This window comes from Carassius carassius, chromosome 1, assembly GCF_963082965.1.
Source record: "Carassius carassius chromosome 1, fCarCar2.1, whole genome shotgun sequence".
NCBI lineage: Eukaryota > Metazoa > Chordata > Actinopteri > Cypriniformes > Cyprinidae > Carassius > Carassius carassius.
In genome coordinates this window covers 30,137,883-30,158,137 of record NC_081755.1, presented here as the reverse complement: position 1 = coordinate 30,158,137, position 20,255 = coordinate 30,137,883, and the positions used below count along the sequence as shown (strand labels likewise).

The 20,255-nt window shown below is 38.4% G+C and overlaps 1 protein-coding gene across 2 annotated transcripts; it reads left to right on the top strand.

Moving 5' to 3' along the window:
* Positions 1–1,871: 1,871 nt before the first annotated feature.
* On the top strand, positions 1,872–19,905 carry LOC132144771 (F-box/LRR-repeat protein 16-like). 2 transcript variants are annotated; one of them, XM_059555354.1, is made up of 6 exons: positions 1,872–2,113; positions 10,101–10,764; positions 14,646–15,154; positions 15,310–15,394; positions 15,578–15,641; positions 18,427–19,905. In XM_059555354.1, exons 2-6 carry the CDS (start codon positions 10,108–10,110, stop codon positions 18,573–18,575), a joined length of 1,464 nt encoding a protein of 487 aa, XP_059411337.1. In that variant the 5' UTR covers positions 1,872–2,113; positions 10,101–10,107; the 3' UTR covers positions 18,576–19,905. The 2 variants fall into 2 exon arrangements, with proteins under 2 accessions (XP_059411337.1, XP_059411329.1); XM_059555346.1 differs by having other exon boundaries at positions 1,873–2,240.
* Positions 19,906–20,255: the final 350 nt, after the last annotated feature.

The following is a 20,255-nucleotide window of genomic DNA, read 5'->3' as shown; positions in this document are numbered from 1 at the left end:
ATAACCGTCTCCCTCTCTGAGCTGCTTTCTACAATAATCCAGGGTAAGCACATCTTTATGAGATTCCCTAGACCTGCAGTTAAAGTATACAGACACGCACACCAATGGTGAGCCGAGTCTGTGAGGATGGGGCCTGATTGTGAGGGAATCCTGTGTATGGCATGAAGTCATGACTGATGACATAGGTGCCAGCCACGGAGAGCGTGAGAGGGGCCCTTCCATTTAGAGGCCCACAAAAACATGCAACCTAGGAAAGGAAAAGTGAGGAAACTAGATTTAGGACAACACTGCTTCGGTCTCAATTTAAAAGAACTATGCAAATCCCCAGGGCAACCCTCTAAAGAGGCAAATTCAGTATGCCAGATGGCTAGTGAGACCCTATACCCTAAATAGAAGATTAAACACAATACAGCCATATGCCCATCCACCCCACCTTCGCCCATCGGAAGAGTGAGGCACAGTTGCTCCTACGCTTATGCATTATTAAGGAGGTGCACTTCTTCTCCCCACACCAAAATCCCTCCATTATTTATGTTGAAGGACTGAGTAGGATCCTAATAGGCATATAGGATTTCTTCGTTTGTTGTGCAGGCTCTGTCCAATGAGGAAGGCTGGGAGTGGGTGGGAGCAAGTGAGCAGGCTATAAATAGATAGCTCTCTAGCTCTCTGACTCCGTGTGGAGGCTGACACGGGATGCGCTCAGCATGCATAACGAGTAAAGGTAGCACCGAAGAACTCTTGTGGCCAAGCATATAGCAACTCACTAGTAGCCATTTGACAGACCTGCTGATTAGAGGTGTAAAGCAGACTGTGAGCGGGTCTAGCTAGTGCTCGGCAGAATTTTTATCCAAACAACTGCTGCAGGAGATGCAGACTTCTTGGCTGAGTACTGAAGCCAGTATGAGGATGTTATGTAATGGCAGCTAATATGGGTGTCGGATACATCTTATGCCTCTGGGCAATGCTGAAATGACTGACTGGAGTGTGGATGACTCAAACAATCTGCAAGTGCACACTACAGTGTCCTTAAATGATCCAAAACCTACATAAGTAACTTGAATATAAGTTACAAAGTATTACATTTGTAATTCGTTCAATAGTTAAAACAAATTCATATATGAATGCTGACTCCACCCCAAAAAAAGATTCATGTTTTTGTTTGTTTTTTGAAAGGTACAGACAGAAAATATACAGAAATATTCACTCATATTGTTTAGTCAAATAATATCATCCTCAAAATTGGTCATGCATTTTAAAGATCAGCACAGCTGTGCTTTGGCTGTGGGCACAAGGCCATCACAGGCCATGCTCATTTCAGACCAAAACATAAATAAAATAAAAATATGCAGTTGTGATATTGCTTTCATACAAAATTTAAAGTTAAGAACGAGTAACTTGCCTTTCAGACAAAAACGGCGAATTATTTTATACATTTCTTACCTGCCCATTAAATAGTTCCACTAGAAGCCATAGAATATGTTATTTAAAGAAATTTAAATAAGCGTTGATTTCAATGCAAAGAAATTAAACTTTTTTTCCGAGAATTTCTGATGTGTTACAGTGCGGTCATTATTAGTGTTGATATGATTATACCGGTACTAAATATCAACACCTTTGGAACGCCAAACAAATGTAAGTACTAGAACTACCTGGCATATGAAGTTTAATAACATTATATTCCATTGTGTAATATATTATGCATGCGTCTCCAAAACGCATGTAAATATGTGGTTACATAATGAAACAATGCCTTCATCTTTCTCTAACGGAGCGCTCACATAACAATGCTGACCAGCCCAAAGCAATGCATTATTGATATTTTTGCTGCTATCTCTTTAAATGGGATTGGTCTGTTTTGTGTGCGTGTGCATGCGAGAGAGAAAGAGACAGCGAGTGGGAGGCAAGCTTTGTGTGGAGAAACAGAATGAACGGGCTGTTATTTTAGGCTAGGGCATTTATACACTTGTATAATATTTCCTTCCATACACATGTAAAGTGGTATTTTACGGGTTCGGTACTGAGAAAGGTTTACATCTCTATGGCAACATCGACATATCAAATTATCATCACCTCCGCAAGGAAATAACGGGCAGGGCTGCTGCTGCTGCTACTGGTATATTTATTTATTTATTTATTTCCCCTCATGCGTCCTGCAACGCCGTGGGAAACGCGATCGAGTCAGGCAGCGGTATCTGATTTATGATGGATTAATGGTCGTGTGAGCTGCGTATGAAAGAAAGGTAAGAGAATCGGCTATTGATACAGCAAATTATTCTTTAATGTGATGCATGTTTTGATCCAGCTTAGATGACGTTTGACGCAAAGGGTTCAAGGAAAACCAGAATATCAGCGACTGGTAATAACAATTGTCCCCAGGGTTACAAGCACTGATGGGAAGAGTATCAGTATTACTGATCTGAATAAAAGGGTGAAAGGACAAGGGAACGAGAATGCAACATTATTACTGCTCGGGTGAATGTGCATGTCTTTGGCTGTATCTCAAAACCTAGTAAACTGCCTACCTAGGCAGCATTTTTGTACATCGGGGGTATGCTGCTTAAAAATGTTGCACGCGTTTACACTGTAATACATATGTACTTATTATACTGTCTAATTTTTAAGTAAAACATCTAAACCGCGTTTAAAACAGGATAGTGTACTAATAAGATTTTTTTCCCATTGGCAAACTGTTTGCTTCACTTAACCTCACTTAAGTTTGTTTGAATTATGCTCAAAACTAGAATAAATAAAATAAACTGAAAATAAACTGAATTCAAGCTTTTCGATTTCATTTATATCGTTATAAACGACACAAATGTACTCATTAATGAAGATATGTTCTCCTGATGCCCAGGTAGGCAGCTCGCTAGGTTTTGAGACAGTCTTTGTCTCGCTTATGGGATGCTGAATAGTCCTCATGTAGATGACGTCACCTGTCCGTCTTTCCGAGGTCGAGATACACACGTTATCCTCCGCGTTTCGCGCGGCTGTCATGATGTAACAGGCAAATGTTTTGTTCTAGAAACGGCAACGGCGTTTACAGAACGCCACAAGGCCCCGTAGAGTGTTTGTTAATATTTAGACATCTGCATTATTCCACACTTGGCGCCAAGGTTGCTCTCTGTGCAGTGTTATACGACGACAGGAACTTAAAGGGATAGTTCACCCCAAAATAAAAATTCTGTCATCATTTACTCTGATGTTTTCCAAAGCTATATGACTTTATTATTACATGAAACAGAGAATATGCTCATCATGTGTGTTTTTCTTCTATATATTATCAGTGAATTGAAGGTTTAGAGCAACAAAATGGTGATAAAATGATGACAGAATTTTTATTTTCAGGCGAACAGTCTTGATAATGTTTATCTTCAAGTGATGATGCTGAGAGATAAGGCTTCAGCAAAAGCACATGCTCATGGCTGCAAATGAAGACACACCTCTCACTACACAAGCTCAACCGTTAGGCCTATAGGATTTCTTAAAAAGTCTAGCCAGGGATTGATTCTCCTAAGCTGTTTAGAAGCTTAGAAGACCCTTAGTGATTAGGCCTACTATTCTAATTTAAAAACATCAGTGAGTTAATGAGAGTTAGGCTATGTTTAGAAAAGATTACAATAATAATACTCTAACCATTACCACTGGATATAGTAATGTGCGCTAAGTGTGCATATTTTCCTTTATGCATAACCTGATGACTAATTACATTTGCCAGTAATGAGTAGAATATAACAGAGCTTACTGCACAGAATACTGTATCGCACAATGCAATGTGCTTTACTTGGCTTTCCATGTTAGTGTGACTAACTCTCTAAACACTAGGCCACAACTTCCCCATGTAGTAAGCTGTTATTTCATTCTCAAAATTTCTAAATGACATATCCAATATGGGCACTTAAATCTGGCCTTTGCTCAGTATTCTTACATTTTATTTAAGATTTATTATTAGCATTTTTGCCTTTATTATACAGGACTGTAGAGACTTAACATGAAGCAACATGAAGGGGGTGGGATCAAGAAATATCAGGGGTCAGGACTCAGGTTGCCTAAAGCAAAACCGCGCCTCGTGTTGAACCGCTGTTCACCAAGCTATTTGTTCTGACAGCATTAAAATGAATGATTTTATCTGGATGAAACATTAACAGTGACAGATCTCTCTCTATTGGTTTGTCAGGAATAAGATCAGCGATAGCAGCTACCGCTGTAAGTAATTTTATAGGTGAAAGTGAGCATGTGTGGAGGCCCACTCAGTGTTGACAGTCTAGTGTACACTATCCTCACTGAGAGAATGTAGATTACACATCTTCACTTTCATATCGAACATCCCCCTCTCTAAAGGGTCAGTTATAATGATAAGTTATACCAAGGACTTTATAACTATAAATTTTTAATTATCATTCTAATTCTATCAGAGTAGAATTAGAGTAGCACAGCAATAATAATAACGGCAAAGAGGAACAATATTGTGGAAATCACTTTCTGAATTTTTTTCCAGCTGATGAACAATAAAACTACTGAAAGTTCCATCATATTTAAAGAGCTTGAATATTTAAATTGACAAATGCATTGTGTTCTTATGCAGAACACTCTGTTGTTGTGGATGCTAATATAGTTATCGTAAAAGTTATCGTCTTTGGTGTGAACATGCCTTTAGCAGGTGGCAAGTTCATCAATTTCTTACTAAGGGCCTGTTTACACTAGTGCGTTTTCATTTTGATACAGCGTTTTAGAATTAAAACGATCTGCGTTTACACTGGCGTTCCAGATGCATTTCAGAAATAATCTCTGTCTACACTACATAAGCGAAAATGCATGTCCCGTGACCATTCATCCACAGTGGCCATGCGCGTAAAAGTGTAAACAAGTAGTCGGTTGCTAATCACTGGCAGGTTCAACAATGAGCATGATGGTGAGGAAAAGCAAGGACTTCATTGTGTGAACAGATGATGAGGTGAAATTTTTACTCAAATTAAATAATGATTACAAGGTGGCCGAAAATGTTGATTGGGAATCATGCCAAAACAAATACAGCAACATACTAGACAGAGACATGATACGGTTCTATACGGTCATCAAGGATACACAGAGATCAAGTGGGCAGCCACGCTATCGTTTTCAAAAGTCCCTGTTGTGGTCCGTTTACACTGAAATGCAACATCAGAGTATTCAAACTAAAACGGGGTCAGCAGCATTTTCAAAAGTCTCAGTTTTTTCGAACGTGGAAAACGCCGGAGTAGTGAAAACGATAGGAATAACGTGGCAAAAGTTATGCGTTTTAAAACGAAAATGTACTAGTGTAAATGGGGCCTAAGTCTGCTGTTTTCCAACCGATACAGTTTTGGCTTCTCAAATGGAAAACCTCAAACTGTCTGAGATCAAACTGAAGTCAAACTGAAGCACCATATTAACTGAATTATTTTGATACTGTTTTGGTTCCTTCTCTGTTTTAGAGACTGTACTTCATTCCTTATTCCTTATTTATTGTTCTTCTGCAGTCATTCACACGCTATAAGAAACTTTTCCTTAAGCTAGCGGCAGCTCTTCCAGGAACAAAACAGACACAGATGCAGATTTTCTTTTTACATTAATATAATTTGTAAAGTCTGTAATGTTAAAGTGGAACCATTCCTCAGCGGGTAAAGATTTCATTCTGTGGTCCCACTTACAAACTTCCAAAGACTCGCTTTAACTTCATCTAACTTCCAAAACTTAATTTGAAATTCCACCGAGGAAGTCTCAGAAGTGTTCTTAAGCCACCTCTCGCTGAGAACACGACTATAGATTGTGGGGTTGCTTTGAACATTCAAATCCCTCTCAAAGAGACCACTGCCAATCCTGTCCACTCCAAGGAGCTTCCAATATCCCATCACCCCTGTTCTCTCTCGTCCCATCCCCCACTCTCATTGTGTGCCAAGCACCGCACATCTGTCCATGGCAGAAGCACCAGGGCTCCATTCTCTGCTTGTTTGTTGTCAAATGGCTTGTGTGCTTCATCAGTAAATCCAAATAACATGGGTAAGGAGGCTGGGCCTGTGGGCAAACTGGAAAGGCTTGCAAAGTGGCAGAGGGGAGAACAGATTTACTCCATGCAAACACACTGCCAACTGTTGGGGAAATACTCTGGAAAGTTTAGAGTGGTTTGCCCCTTGAGTGATGCAGACCAGTTCCCTTGTATTCCAAAGCATTTGCAAATTGACATGTTTTTTAATGGCATGTTTGTAAAGGAAACATTTCAGTCCAAACAACTCCTTGTGTTTAGAACTGTATTGAACTGTACTGTGCAAAGTCCAACTATTCTCTAATCATCTGACCTTAATAGAACAGTTTATCCAAATATAAGATGTCATCTTTACTCACCCTCATGTTTTCTAAATTTGCATGACTTTCTTTCATCTGTGAAACACAAAAGAAGATATTTGAAGAATGTTTCAGCTGTTTTTGTCCATATAATGAAAGTCGGTGGGACCTATATTTTCAAGCTCCAAAAAGGTCTTCCCAGCCATATACTTTGGAAGTAAGACAATAAAAAAACATTTTTTGTCAAAAATTGCTGGTAAATTTCTCAAATAATTACAAAGAAATGGAAGAAAGACTGAAGCTGAAACAGTAATCTTTGTTTTGTTTACAAATTTTTACAGTGTAGTTTAAGGCATTAGCATGTGAACTCAACCACCAGCAATTAGTTCAACTTGTAAAAGTTATTTTAAATAACAGTAATCATCCCTAGAAAAGACGGAAATACTTAGACGTTTCTCTGAATTGGGGATTGACCCAATATAAGTCTTTGTTTGTTTGTTTGTTTGTTTTTGCAAATGTATTTGCAGTTAAAGACTCAAATGAAATCAAATGAAATATTCAGAGCTAAAAGCATGTCAATAATCTAAACAAACAAGTTTAATCAGTTATTTAGTTGACCTATTTGTAACCAAGTAGTTAATGTATCTTCTACAAACTAATTCTAGCTATTTAATCCTCTCAGCTTGATTCAGAAAGAACTTCTGTATGTGTGGCACTTTTATTTGGAAAAGTATAAAGGCGCCCAGCATGCGGACACGATTTATAGCCATGTGCTTCTAAAACACCACCATAATTATTTAAGAAGGTGCTTTTTTCCCTTCTGTATATCCTGATGAACTCCCTTGAACCCATCTGGACAGCAGCCATGTCCTTTACATGCCTCACTTTCAAATAAACTGCTGCTTAACTGTGTTTCTGGAGGTTTTCCCTGGATACTTCCCCTTTTCAAATACTTCATAGGGACGACAGCTGAACTGATTTGTTCTAGTGCTGGATGTGAAGAGAACAACCATGTAGCTTCAGCATCTGAATATTAAATGATTACTTGAATTTCAAATTGTTCTTAAGAATTTTAAATGACATGCAGCTACATGTACATATATATATATATATATATATATATATATATAAGATGTTAACAGCGTTTATGTAATAATGTTTCGGTGTATAAAATCCCATTGACTGAAATATGAGAGGACCTTCACATCGAGGGGTCACTGTGTCTGAGAAATACTGACCAACAGATTTACTGGTTATTTTAACACGTATCTAACACAATATACTTCCTGTGTAACTGAATGAGTTTTCTTATTATTGTGCCAAGTCTAAATATAGATTTTTTTGTTAGAGAATATCACTATGGTATTGCGACAAAAAATACACTTTTTAAATATAGATCCCTACCCCAAACCTCAATGCACATTACTTCTTTTTCTTTAAGATTATACATTTTGTGCTGAAATGGAGGGTAAAGACAGCATATGGATGGGGCCTTGGCAAGCTGCCAGCGATTCCTTCTTGGCACATATCTCGGTACAGAGAGTTCCCATCAAGCCCCATCCAAAATATGTCAGCTAGCTTTTTTATACCACTTGTCCCTCTCCACTCGAACATTTGCTGCACATGGTTTGCCATTGCATCTCTGGCCCAATGAGTGTTTGATTTGCCCCAGTGGAGAGGGCCACTAGCTCTTTCTGTGCCAATTTTATATAGATATGCTTATAGAACTCTCGACTGCATTGCCCACACAAGTGACACATCTTGGTGGGCCAGTGCGCTCCTCTGCAGTGCAGATCTGTAGCTAAAGGCGTTCTGATGTGCTTCATCAGGCAGTTCAGTTGCTCTCCTTGGTGCTGAAGTTGCACTAACAGGTACTTTTCTCTCTCTCTTTCTGTGTCCTTCACTGCTTTTCCACTAGCGGCACTTTTCCTTAGACATGTCACAAAGACATCTGCTATTTGAGGTACTTAAAGTTCCTTTTAATTCTAGGTGCTATTTCTTGTAAACTTGTTGCCAGTTCATTTGGGTTTTAATACAGTGTTCCCCAAGCTTTTTTGTTTTGTGTACCCCTACATTCCCATCAATAATGCCTTAACACGCCTTCATTAATATAAAACCTCAGCATTGTTATCAATATTACTTAAAATGGTTATTAATACAGTTTTTCACTTTAAAATGGAAACAAATCAGACTCTTGAAGTCTCACCTCTCTTTTTTAATGGGATACCTGAGCTTGTTTGTCTTCACAGGTTTTGACGCTTAATAAATGATAGTTTTGATCGTTTTTTTCTGTAGGTTCTAGCACTAATGTTCTTCAGATGTCATCTTAGAAAGCTCCACCTCTAGAGTGTGGGTGTGGGTTTGTGGTCTACTCTTTAGTGTTTGATTTCCTAGGGAAGCAAATTAGATGTGCTTCCCCCCACTAGTTTTCAAAAGCTGTGAAATGAGTTGTTCATTTGCATAGTTTTTGCCTAGATTGTGTTTCTCCTGTGAAGGTTTAGTGGTCATTCAGTCAAAACACTCTCATGCAAAATTAAAATGTTTTGCTTTTCTTTAAGTAAATCCATCTAATTTGCTTTTAATCATTCTGCATTCAAAATCATTATAGGGTGTTTATGGTATAAGTGTTTGAGCTGCGGAGATAGTCACGACAGCTTATTGAGAAAAATGTCTGAAAGCAGGCAACACTCATTGACATTTTACACTTGAAGCATTAGTGCACAGAGCACGCACACCTGCATGGAAGTTTTAAGGTGGACCAGAGTGTTGAAAAGGCACCTGTTTTTCACAGAACAATTTTAATTCCTATTTAGTTATTTTATCACCGTTTCGATTTCACTGAATCTTCAATCTTTCTTTGTTCATTCTCTGTGCTGCAATGTCTCTATTCGCATTGTAATTAAAAAATGAATGCACACAGTAAATTATCTGACTATATTGTGAATAATAAATGAGCCTGAGAGTGTGTGAGCGAACTCCTGTATTGATGTGTGAAATACAGTAAAGCAGCTGATGCTCATGTTATGTCATGCACCTCTTGAGGTCACTATCAAGGGGTCCATCAAAGATCAAATTTCTACGTTTTTGTTCACTCTTTCCATACCGACATTTACTATCAGTTACTGCAGACAAAAAACAACTAATGTCATTGTTCTTACTATTGCAATCGATATAGATATATCAGATATTGTACAAACAGATCCAATTACTTGGTAAATAACACAGAGTAGCCAGTCAGTCTTAAAGATCGGATTTGAAACAGAAATCTAATTTGTTCAGTGTTAACCAAGCCTCTGAATCTACATCTACTGTTACAAATAGTAGGCTACAGTGGGGCTAAAACCCCATCTTAAGCCTTTACAAAATGTGTGGAAAATTGTAGATGTTGTTTTGATTAAAAAAATATGTAAAGATGAGTGCAGCTAAAGTTTGTAAAAAGCTGAGGACTGATACGATTATCAAACTAACAGTGTTTTTTTTACTTTTAGACCCAACATGAAAAAAAATAATAATTACACCTTAAGAAAATGTAACATCTACTGAGAGAGAGAAACACACATAATAATATTTTGCTCAAAATATTTATCTATGAAATGGTTGGCAGAGCAAGTACAAATCTGTCATTGGAAAAAACAGTTATTGTTAAGCCCTGCCATAGAAATTAACACTTTCTTTAGAGCTGTGATCACATTTATGCATAGTGTGAAAAAATATTTTTTAAATCATAATTATATATTTTGAAATATCACTGTCAATATGTTATTGTATTTAAGAGCAATGATTCAACTCTGGTCTATTCACAGGCTTCCAATGCTGAATATGTCCACTCCCAGTGACCTCAAGTCCCCATGCGTGACGCGAAACGGCATGGTCAAGCTTCCCCCCCAGCCCAATGGCCTCGGTTCGGCCAGCATCACTAAAGGCACTCCAGCTGCCAAGAATCGCCTGTGTCAGTCGTCCTCCGTGCCCACCATCTTGCCTCCCACTAGCCTGCCCTATCACCTGGAGCCCCTGCCCACAGCAGCCTCACTTCTGGGCCCCGACCTGGACACGAGCCCTGTGACTGCCATCAAAGCTCCCCTCTGGCAATTTCCCAAGACCCTGCTAGAGAGACAACTGGTCCTGGACGAAAAGGTGCTGAACCGGCTCTTGTGGTACTTCACCACGGCAGAAAAGTGCATTCTAGCCCAGGTGTGCAAGACGTGGCGGAAAGTGCTCTACCAGCCCAAGTTCTGGGAAGGCGTGACACCTATTCTACATGCCAAGGAACTCTACACTATTCTGCCAAATGGGGAGAAGGAGTTTGTTAGCCTGCAGGCTTTTGCTCTCAGAGGATTCCAGTCCTTCTGTCTAGTGGGGGTCTCGGATTTGGACATTTGTGAATTCATCGACAACTATCCGCTGTCGAAGAAGGGAGTCAAGTCTGTCAGTCTAAAGAGGTCGACTATTACAGATGCGGGACTTGAGGTAATTATATATTCCATTATGTCATGCTGTCTTTTATTTGACTATCGAGTAATTCAGATATGATTTGTGTGGAAACAACTATGTTTACAATACAGGGGTCACGAAACTTGATCCTGGATGGCCGGTGTCCTGCAGAGCTTAGTTCCAAATGGCCTCAATACACCTGTCTGGAAGTTTCAGGTTAGGCCTTGATCAGCTGGTTCAGGTGTGTTAATTAGGGTTGGAGCTAAACTCTGCAAGACACCAGCCTTCAACTAGTCTGGTGACCCCTGGTATGATGTGTAATGGTAAAAAATCTATCAACTGGCAGAGATTTATAACAAAAGTATATATAAAACACACACACTCATACACTGCGAACTGCAACTACCAACAAAATAATGCCTTACTATTAAATTGTCCAACTTATTAAATTGTTATGCATAATTTAACATATTGCTTTACTTTTTGAAGTGAATGAATTACATTTATTTGTACATTTCTGGGGTTCTCAGAAGCAGAAGTCCACATAGTTTGGAAAATACTATAGACCAGTATGAAGACGATGTCACAGTTAACATCACTTGCAGCTGCGCGAACAGTGTGGTGGCAGAAAAACACTGGTAACAAGTGGAGGGAAATAGGTAAAATCCATGGAATAAGAGAAAAATATATATTTTTGTGCCTTTGGATGTAAGAATCAGAAGGCAAATAATTTTTTAAAGAATACTGTCGTCAAAGACGCCATTTGAATCTAAATGCAGTCCATCTAATGGACAGGCTATAAAACCTGTTATGATTAGTATTACCCTACTTTTTAAGCATAAATTGGATTTCATAAATAGGTCTAGCTGTAATATTCACATACACATATTGTATTAGCCCTACAGTTACAGCATGAAATACTATTTAACAGGATTTTTAACAGGACTCAACAATAGCAAATTTGTCAATTCTGAGGAAAAAAAGCCAGAAGTCAGGGATAGTTGATTTTTCTTATCAGAATTGTGAGATATAATTTCAGAATAGTGAGAAAAGTCAGAATTTTGAAATATAAACTACATTTTTTATTTTTTTATTATTTTATTCCATGGCTTCCATAAACTGCATTTTGAAAACTGTCATTTTCTGCCACCAGATAGGCTCCTCCCACAACAAAACATCACTGTTTGCAAACACTGAATTGGTCTTTAGGCCCTAGTGATTTATGGAAACTACAGAATTTTTTTTTTATATCTATATATCTATATATATATATATATATATATATATGGTATTAGTATTTTTAAAGTAAAGTATTACTTTTTAAGTATTTTTAAGTAAAGTAAAGTTCATGAAGTGTTTCAAACATGAGTTGAGCAATGATTACTCATAAATATAAATCCTTTGAATTTAAGATCTCCATCATTTACTGCCCACCCCTTTTAAGTATGATTAAACAATTAGCTAGATGGCAATGTGGTCGCAGCATCCATCAGACATGGTTAGAAACAACTGTGTTTTGTAAGAGCATGCAGCAATGATCACACTCATCACACTTGTCTCTATGCTGTTGCTATTCTAGGACTGGGCTTTTGTTGCCATGGTGAACTCTCAAATTGTTCGTGACAGCATCCAAGCTTTTTTCCCCTCAGATATGCAAACCAGCATGTGCAATGATAGAGACTGTGGAGCTTCTTCTGTCTGAGAGAGGACTGGGCACCTCAGGCTTGTTTGTGAATTATATAGGGCAGGGCAGATATCACAGCACAGTTCTTGGATCGTGACCAAGTACTCAATAAGAGAGCAGAGTCCTGCCCTCAAGAGTTCATTTTCTTGCCTTAAATTAGCTCTTTCATTTACATTTTGTCTTAACCATTGGTCTCTTCAATATAATTAAGATGTTCCTGAAACATTTCAATGATTAAAAACAGAATATGTGCACATTGTTTCCTTTTTCATTGGCTCAGTAACTAGGTCAGTGGGGTCACACAATCCATTAGCTGTGGAACACCTAAATGCAGACATTTGCTGTTAATCCCAAGAATTCTCTTAAATATTCAGGTGTTCGTTATTTGGGCCATATATCCACTGCATATATATTTTGGACCATCTTTCATTTCCCAATTTACATCAATCAGAGGTGCATTTCCCAAAAGCATTATTAACTCACTATTGTCACAAGTTCAGTTAAACTCTACTGGTAACAACAGAACTTGCAACCAAAGTCGCTTTTGGCAAACGCATCCCAGTTTATGAATTAGCCTAGTATTAGAATAGGTCAAATAATCCTCAGTTTCTATAAAACAAATGTTTGGAAGTGCTTAAGATATGTATGAGCATCGTTATTTTTTATTATTTCCATTTTGTCTTGTTTTATAAGTTAAAGAATGTGGCACTAAAGAAATGTTAATGACAGCATTTGTAGCATAATGTTGGTTACCACAGGAAATTATTTTGACGTTTAATTATATCTCTCATGAATTTAAAAAGAAGCAGACAAAATATAGTAACAACACATCTGGCCAAACATTTATGACTGAAATAGGGTCTCTTGAATGATAATAGTTCTGTGACATTACATAAGGACTTGGCTCAACTAACAGCAACACCAGCACTCTCTGTCACTCACTGATGATATTGTATTGGGTGTCCACATATATCCCAGGTTATTTCCATGCTTTCCCGCTTTGCTCAATAATTTCAAATCTTGAATTTTGTTGTCATTGTAGAGTGGGTATTGCAGTCTAATTGAGACCGAACTCTGCGATATTGATGAAAAACAATGGACATTAACGACATCGTTGGGGTGCACATATCGCAAACTGAACTGAACTGAACTGAATGTTCCTTGTCTATTCCAAACTTTGGGAAAGTTTGTTTACTTGCTTTTTTTGTCTGCAACTGGCAACACGCAGGTGTCATACGTCTACAGCAATGCAGCCGCAATTTCAAAATGAATCTCGGAATAAATTCTGAACTTTGGTTCGACTCCAAATCTTTAAAGAAAGAATTGCGACGAAGAGGAAGAGTTCCGTTCTGTAATGTTCTGTGCATTAAGCAGAAATGATTGCTGAAATTGCAAACATAAATATTTAATCTCATATGTGTATAAGTAGGCTACCTACTTAATAAAGTCATCGATAAATGTATGAGTCGGTGAGCGGGAAAAGTGTAATGACCGTTACTTTTTAATTTATATGAGCGCGTGGCTTTCTGTGCAGAATAGTAGAACGTAAAAGTAAGCCTACAGATTTATCATTTATATGCTTTTCTCTTTACGCTTAACCATGGTTTATTATTTTCAATGATAAATTTGGATTTATAACATACATCTGATAACTATAACATGTTGACATTTTCAAGATTTAACTGAAGACAGCAATCTCAGTCATAATTATGTTCTTTGAACAAATTTGACCAATGAGAAATGTTCTGTATTTGTATTATTAGGTTGTCAAAAATCCTTCCTGCAATGGTTTTGGGAATGTTAATTTATGGTGAAAACAAAGCAATAAAGAAAGCAATTAGAGAATGTTTAATGTAGAGAATGTTTAGTCATTGGAGCCATTAGTGAACAAAGGCATTCCTGCAACATTCTAGCAATGTTAGGAATTGGTTTACAAAAAAATAACTAAGTGGGAATCATAACCTAAAATTCTGGGAACATCCTGGGTTTTCAAACTCTTCTGGAGCTTCTCAAGCTTATTTAATACAGTTGAATTAACTCATCAGCTGTTTAGTAGAGTAGCCCATTACCTAACCTAGGTATGTTTAATAAATAAAGAAGACTGCTTGAAAATGCCTACTCCACGATAATGCTCTGAATGTTCATTAAGCTTTGGACAACTTGCACTGCACTAGTAGCACATTTGCAGTGAAGTGTATGCTTGACATAACATTGCTTCTCCTGAACTCTTCAGGTGATGCTGGAACAGATGCAGGGTCTGATGCACCTTGAACTCTCCGGCTGCAATGATTTCACAGAAGCCGGCCTGTGGTCCAGCCTGAATGCGCGGCTTACCTCTCTCAGTGTCAGCGACTGCATCAACGTGGCAGATGACGCCATCGCCGCCATTTCTCAGCTCCTTCCCAACCTATCGGAGCTCAGCCTGCAGGCCTATCACGTGACTGACACGGCCATGGCCTACTTCACCGCCAAGCAAGGCTACACCACCCACACCCTACGCCTGAACTCCTGCTGGGAGATCACCAACCATGGCGTAGTTAACATGGTGCACAGCCTGCCAAACCTCACCTCCCTCAGCCTGTCAGGCTGCTCGAAGATCACAGACGATGGCGTGGAATTGGTTGCAGAGAATCTGAGGAAGCTCCGGAGTCTGGATCTGTCCTGGTGCCCCCGCATCACTGACATGGCCCTTGAGTATATCGCCTGTGACCTACACAAGCTGGAGGAGCTGGTTCTGGACCGGTGAGTGTGCTGAGTTTGCACTATGGAGTGTTAAGTAAATCTTGCTGATATTTCTTCTTACAGAGCCTCACTGGGATTAAATTTGGTACATGGAAAGAATGATTACTATGTTCGTATTGTGTGCTTATGACTCTCCTTTATATGGCTGTATTCAGATGTGTGCGGATCACAGATACAGGCCTGGGTTACTTATCTACCATGTCAACTCTGAGAAGTCTCTACTTGCGCTGGTGCTGTCAGGTAAGTGTTTGTGCGACTGTTTTAGTCAGCTTAATGGGATAGTCTTGTTATGAAAATAAAGATATGGGTTGCTGACATATACGTTATCCATTAACTTTTTTATTCATCACAATTAGGTTAAAATGTAAATAATAGATCATTTCTAGCATGTCACATCAACTAAACATTTCCCTGTACTTTTAGGTGCAAGACTTTGGGTTACAGCATCTATATGGCATGAGGAGTCTTCGTCTTCTCTCTCTAGCAGGTAAAAACACTCTGGAAGTGCTGATACTGCAGAAGGCAATGATAAAGCCCTGATAAAGTTCTATAATGAAATGACACTGTATGTTTGGAAGTAGATTGTTTCTATGAATACCTGAGCTCAGTTAATCCCTCAAAAACAGATAATGCTGCCAGAGTAAAAATATATTGCTTTGGAACAGAAAGATAAACTTTCCTTTTAGTTAATGAACACATAATCATATACAAAGCTAATTCAAAATGACATTTGCAGATTAGAAAAATCCCCCTGTTCTAACAGTAGCTGTGCATAAGGATTTTCTGTTCTAGTGTTTTTTTTCACCACATAGCTTCATACAAAGGCCATAATAAACTTCACTTTTAAACTACAAACTTTACATTTCTGTGGTTGAAAACATTTCCTCTGAAACTGATCCTTATCTGTTAGTTGAACTGCGTTTAGCTTGATTAGAGACATTTGACGGAATGAAAACAGGAAATATATATATATATATATATATATATATATATATATATATATATATAGTACACTAAACGTCATTTTATGAGATTGATTTTGATTTGAAGTAACTAAATGTTTTAAAAATAAGCCACTTATCTTTATATTAATAAAATTTTATCTTTATAATCTTTTGACAGCAATAAAAAAAAAACCTATTTTTTTTATATAGGTTTAACGAAGTAAAATTTAAATGAAATCATCTGTGATGCAAAAAGAAGTGTTGCCCTACATCCCAGTGTTCATACTATCCATCCTAAATTGTATGTGAGATTAGAAGTGTGTCTCAAAACAAAAATGATTTTTGAAGTGTGGATCTGTGCACACTCTAATGCCTAAGTTTTCCCACAATCCATTGCGCTTTGGTGAAGGATTCGGTTCAGGACTCCAAACACTAATAAAAAGCTATAAAAAACATTAAACATGGCGGATGTGTGTTATGGACAGTTAAGTGGAGATGTTTACCTATATTATATTTCATCTGCAACAACAATGTAAACTTTAATAAATATCTGTTTGGCCTTTAACTTTTAAATGCATTATTATGCCCAACAAATATGAGCAGAGTTCTCTGCATAAAGACCCCGCAGCTGGCAGATAAATATTGTAGGATGTTAAATGAAATGAAATATGGAGATATGGAGGACATTAACTGTGACAAGATGATTGACAGGCCAGTTTACAAGTTGACAAGGTGCATGTAACTATGTGTCACAGTGCATGTATGTCCCAAAAGCTTGCTACTCTTCTGCTCCACACACAAAAGTGTCTACTTTTTCTTCACCAAAAGAGTACATACTTTAAGGGCATAGTATAAGTAGGCATTAGGGTTGCCACCTTCAATACAGAAAAATAAGGGACGCCTGGGGGGGACGCCTGGGGGGGACACCCCTCGGGGCCACGATGACCACAGGTCCGATGACGTGCCAGTGATGGTAAATCACAACTTAAAACATGTTTTCATAAAAAATACCACACGGTTAAACACAACCTGAACTATAACTTATAACCGTGTGGTACACCTGCGTTAACTCCGCTACTGTAACCTAGAGAGGAGTAGGATGAGAAATTGCTAATGAACTTTAGTAATTGTATAAGGTGGCGTGAACACAGATTTTGGATAAAATATTTGTCATTGTTTGCGGACAGTAACACCATCTAAACAGTGAAACCACATAATAAATAACCGATCTACAAACATTTCTAAATTCATGTAAAACACACAATTTTTTTAAATTATTATTGGTAAATTAATCTATTTTATATTGTCTATTGTTAATTCTACTGTAGCCTATTCAAGAATGCAATCATTTAAATTAGTTAAGTTGTTTATTTGCTTCACATAGGCACTATATTTTTACTATTAAATATATCCCTCTTATTAAAATAATGCTTTGTCTGACTGTACACTTTAACCGTAATAAACAAATCGGTAACACTTTAAAATAAGGTTCATTAGTTAACTACATTAATTAACATTAACTAATAATGAACTGCACTTATACAGCAATTGTTCATGTTTGTTCATGTTAATTTCCACATTTAATAATACTTTATTAAAATCTTGTCAATATTAGTTAATGAACCGTGAACTAACATGAACAAACAATGAACAGCTTTATTTCTATTAACTAACATTAACAAAGATTAATAAATACTGTAACAAATGTATTACTTACTCATTGTTAGTTCATGTAAGTTAGTACATTAATGTTTAATAAATGAACCTTATTATAAAGTGTTACCAACAAATCATACCATTACATGATTCATTAACATTTTTAACATTATTTCTTAACAAATAGGCAACCTATGAAATCTAATGTAGTCAGTCAGAAAATGATTGAGGTGATAAAAAAAAAAAATCTGCCTCAGGAAATGATTGAGTTCTCCCGAGGCATGCTGTCGCACGTCATCAACCACAAGCCACCGTGCGCAACAGAGAACACTCGCCGATAAATTGACCCGCCCTCCTCTGACTCTGATGGCCGTGAACCTGAAACAAACCAATCAATCCAATGATGGCAGCGAGTCTTACCCAATCAGGGGCAGAATAGGACGAGTCTTCACAGAATGCCGGTGGGATGATTTGTATGGGATGCAGCATTGAAGACAACTCCGAAAATATGGGACAAACCCCGTCCCCATTTTAAGGGACGGGTGGCAACCCTAGTAGGCATATTAGGATGCAGCATTGTTGTCACACAGCATTATAAACAGGAAGTGAGCTGGTGAGTGGAGGGGGCTGCTAGTGTTTGAATTTGACCAGCTCTCATTTTCTCTGTCTCAGGGTGCCCTCTGCTGACCACTACTGGCCTATCAGGCCTGATCCAACTCCAAGAGCTGGAGGAGCTGGAACTGACCAACTGCCCGGGCGCCACAGCCGAACTCTTCAAATACTACTCCCAGCATCTGCCGCGCTGCATGGTCATCGAGTAGAGCAAAGAGTTTCATGGGCACCAGCACCCACCACATCACCAAAACCTCCTCCTACAGACTGATGATAAACCCAACTTCATCCTGGACCCACAGGAAGAATCAAAGAGAGAACCTGAATGGAAGTTTTTTTCTGGAGGGGTGAAAAGAGATCATTGACATGGAAGACAAAAAGAGAAATCTGAAAGAAAAGGTCGGAACGGGCCTGGACTGACGAGCGAGAAGGCAAATGTACAAAGCGCAGTGGGTCAGAGGCTAGATCTTTCATTAAATAACATGACACATAAGAATCAGCCCCCACACATACATGAAACATGTTCCTCCACTGAACTGTGAGACTAGCTTCCATGTCTCATCCAAAACTGTTTATCTTGAAGTGACAAAGGTGTGCGCTGCCTGTTTGAGCTGTCTATCATATATCCAGGGAAAGTTAGAGAGGAACCGAAACATTTAAGGGAAAGAATGAGGTTATGGAGCCACTGCAATAGGGTCTGTCTCTTCGCTTTTGTCCAGTGCCATCCGGGTTTCTCGCTCCCCTCAGTGGTGCTGCCGCTCCATCTCGGTGTCTGATCAAGGGAAAAATCCAGACCTTTAGAGATGAACAGCTACCTAGATTTTCACATCAACGCTACTTGCTTTTTGTCATGCTCTTTTTTTTTATATTATTTTTTTAAGCATTATTTTTGATGAGAAGGATTACTGTGAAACATGTATGGTATGTGTTGGTGGTTTTGGACACTTTGAATAAGACGGAAATCCAGGTACGGTGAAGGTACAGTATTAATTGGTACTGTCCTCTGAAAGGAACCAGCATAATCAGAAGTCAGGAGGCTATTTTTTTCCCAGCAGATTGCTCTTTTAAAGACATTTCCAGATATTTTGAGTTGGAAAGAACGAGGCAGTTCGGAACTGCTCATACATTTTAATATAGTTCAGAGGGACTGTGGTTTGTACAAAAGATAGCTTGGCTTTTCCATCTGCCCGTTTTATTTTAATTCCATTTTGATGTCAGTTGATACTAGTGGATTATGTGCAGGTTTCCATATTAATCCTGATTCAAATGAAAATGAGATCTCAGAGTGATCCCATAATGCAGCTGGGCCACGTGACAGCCTTTCATAGACTGAAACTGCACGTCATTGCTTACTTGTCACCAGGCCAAACCATTACAGCTGCGGACAGCATGGCAGTTCTACCATAGTTTCTTACAGTACGGGCGAATTGTCTCTTTCAGCCCGAGTCCTTTTAAATACATCTGGTGAATACGGTTTACAGTGATTTTCATCAAATGCAGAGGCAGGCCAGTGTAATTAAAGAGATCACAAACATCCCACTCAAGCTTATTACAGTAGTCTCTCTTCATCTAGCAGTTTTGCTTTCCCATTAAGCAATACCCACATGTCTGCTTTTAGATTAGCAGCGCCTATTTATTTTCAGAGGTGTCGGGTTCTTCGCCCTCACAATTGTGCTCATCTGTGGTGCCTACCTCGTTTTATCATGGGGTATGTAGAATACAGGTCCGTAGGGGAATTTGCTGAAACCGTCATTTGTTGTTTTCCAACCCACACCATACACCATACTGAACCCTGCATTTGTCCTCTCAGGAGATTAACATGCTGCTCAGATCACCTCAGATGGGTTTGCTTGGATGTTGATCACCTTAATGTTCACCTACTTTACACA

What these genes read in the sequence shown, in the direction of transcription:
- LOC132144771 (XM_059555346.1), top strand. An exon ending in GAGGAGCTGGTTCTGGACCG is followed by an intron (nt 15,155 to 15,309) that starts GTGAGTGTGCTG and finishes GGCTGTATTCAG; the next exon opens with ATGTGTGCGGATCACAGATA. An exon ending in ACTTGCGCTGGTGCTGTCAG is followed by an intron (nt 15,395 to 15,577) that starts GTAAGTGTTTGT and finishes CTGTACTTTTAG; the next exon opens with GTGCAAGACTTTGGGTTACA.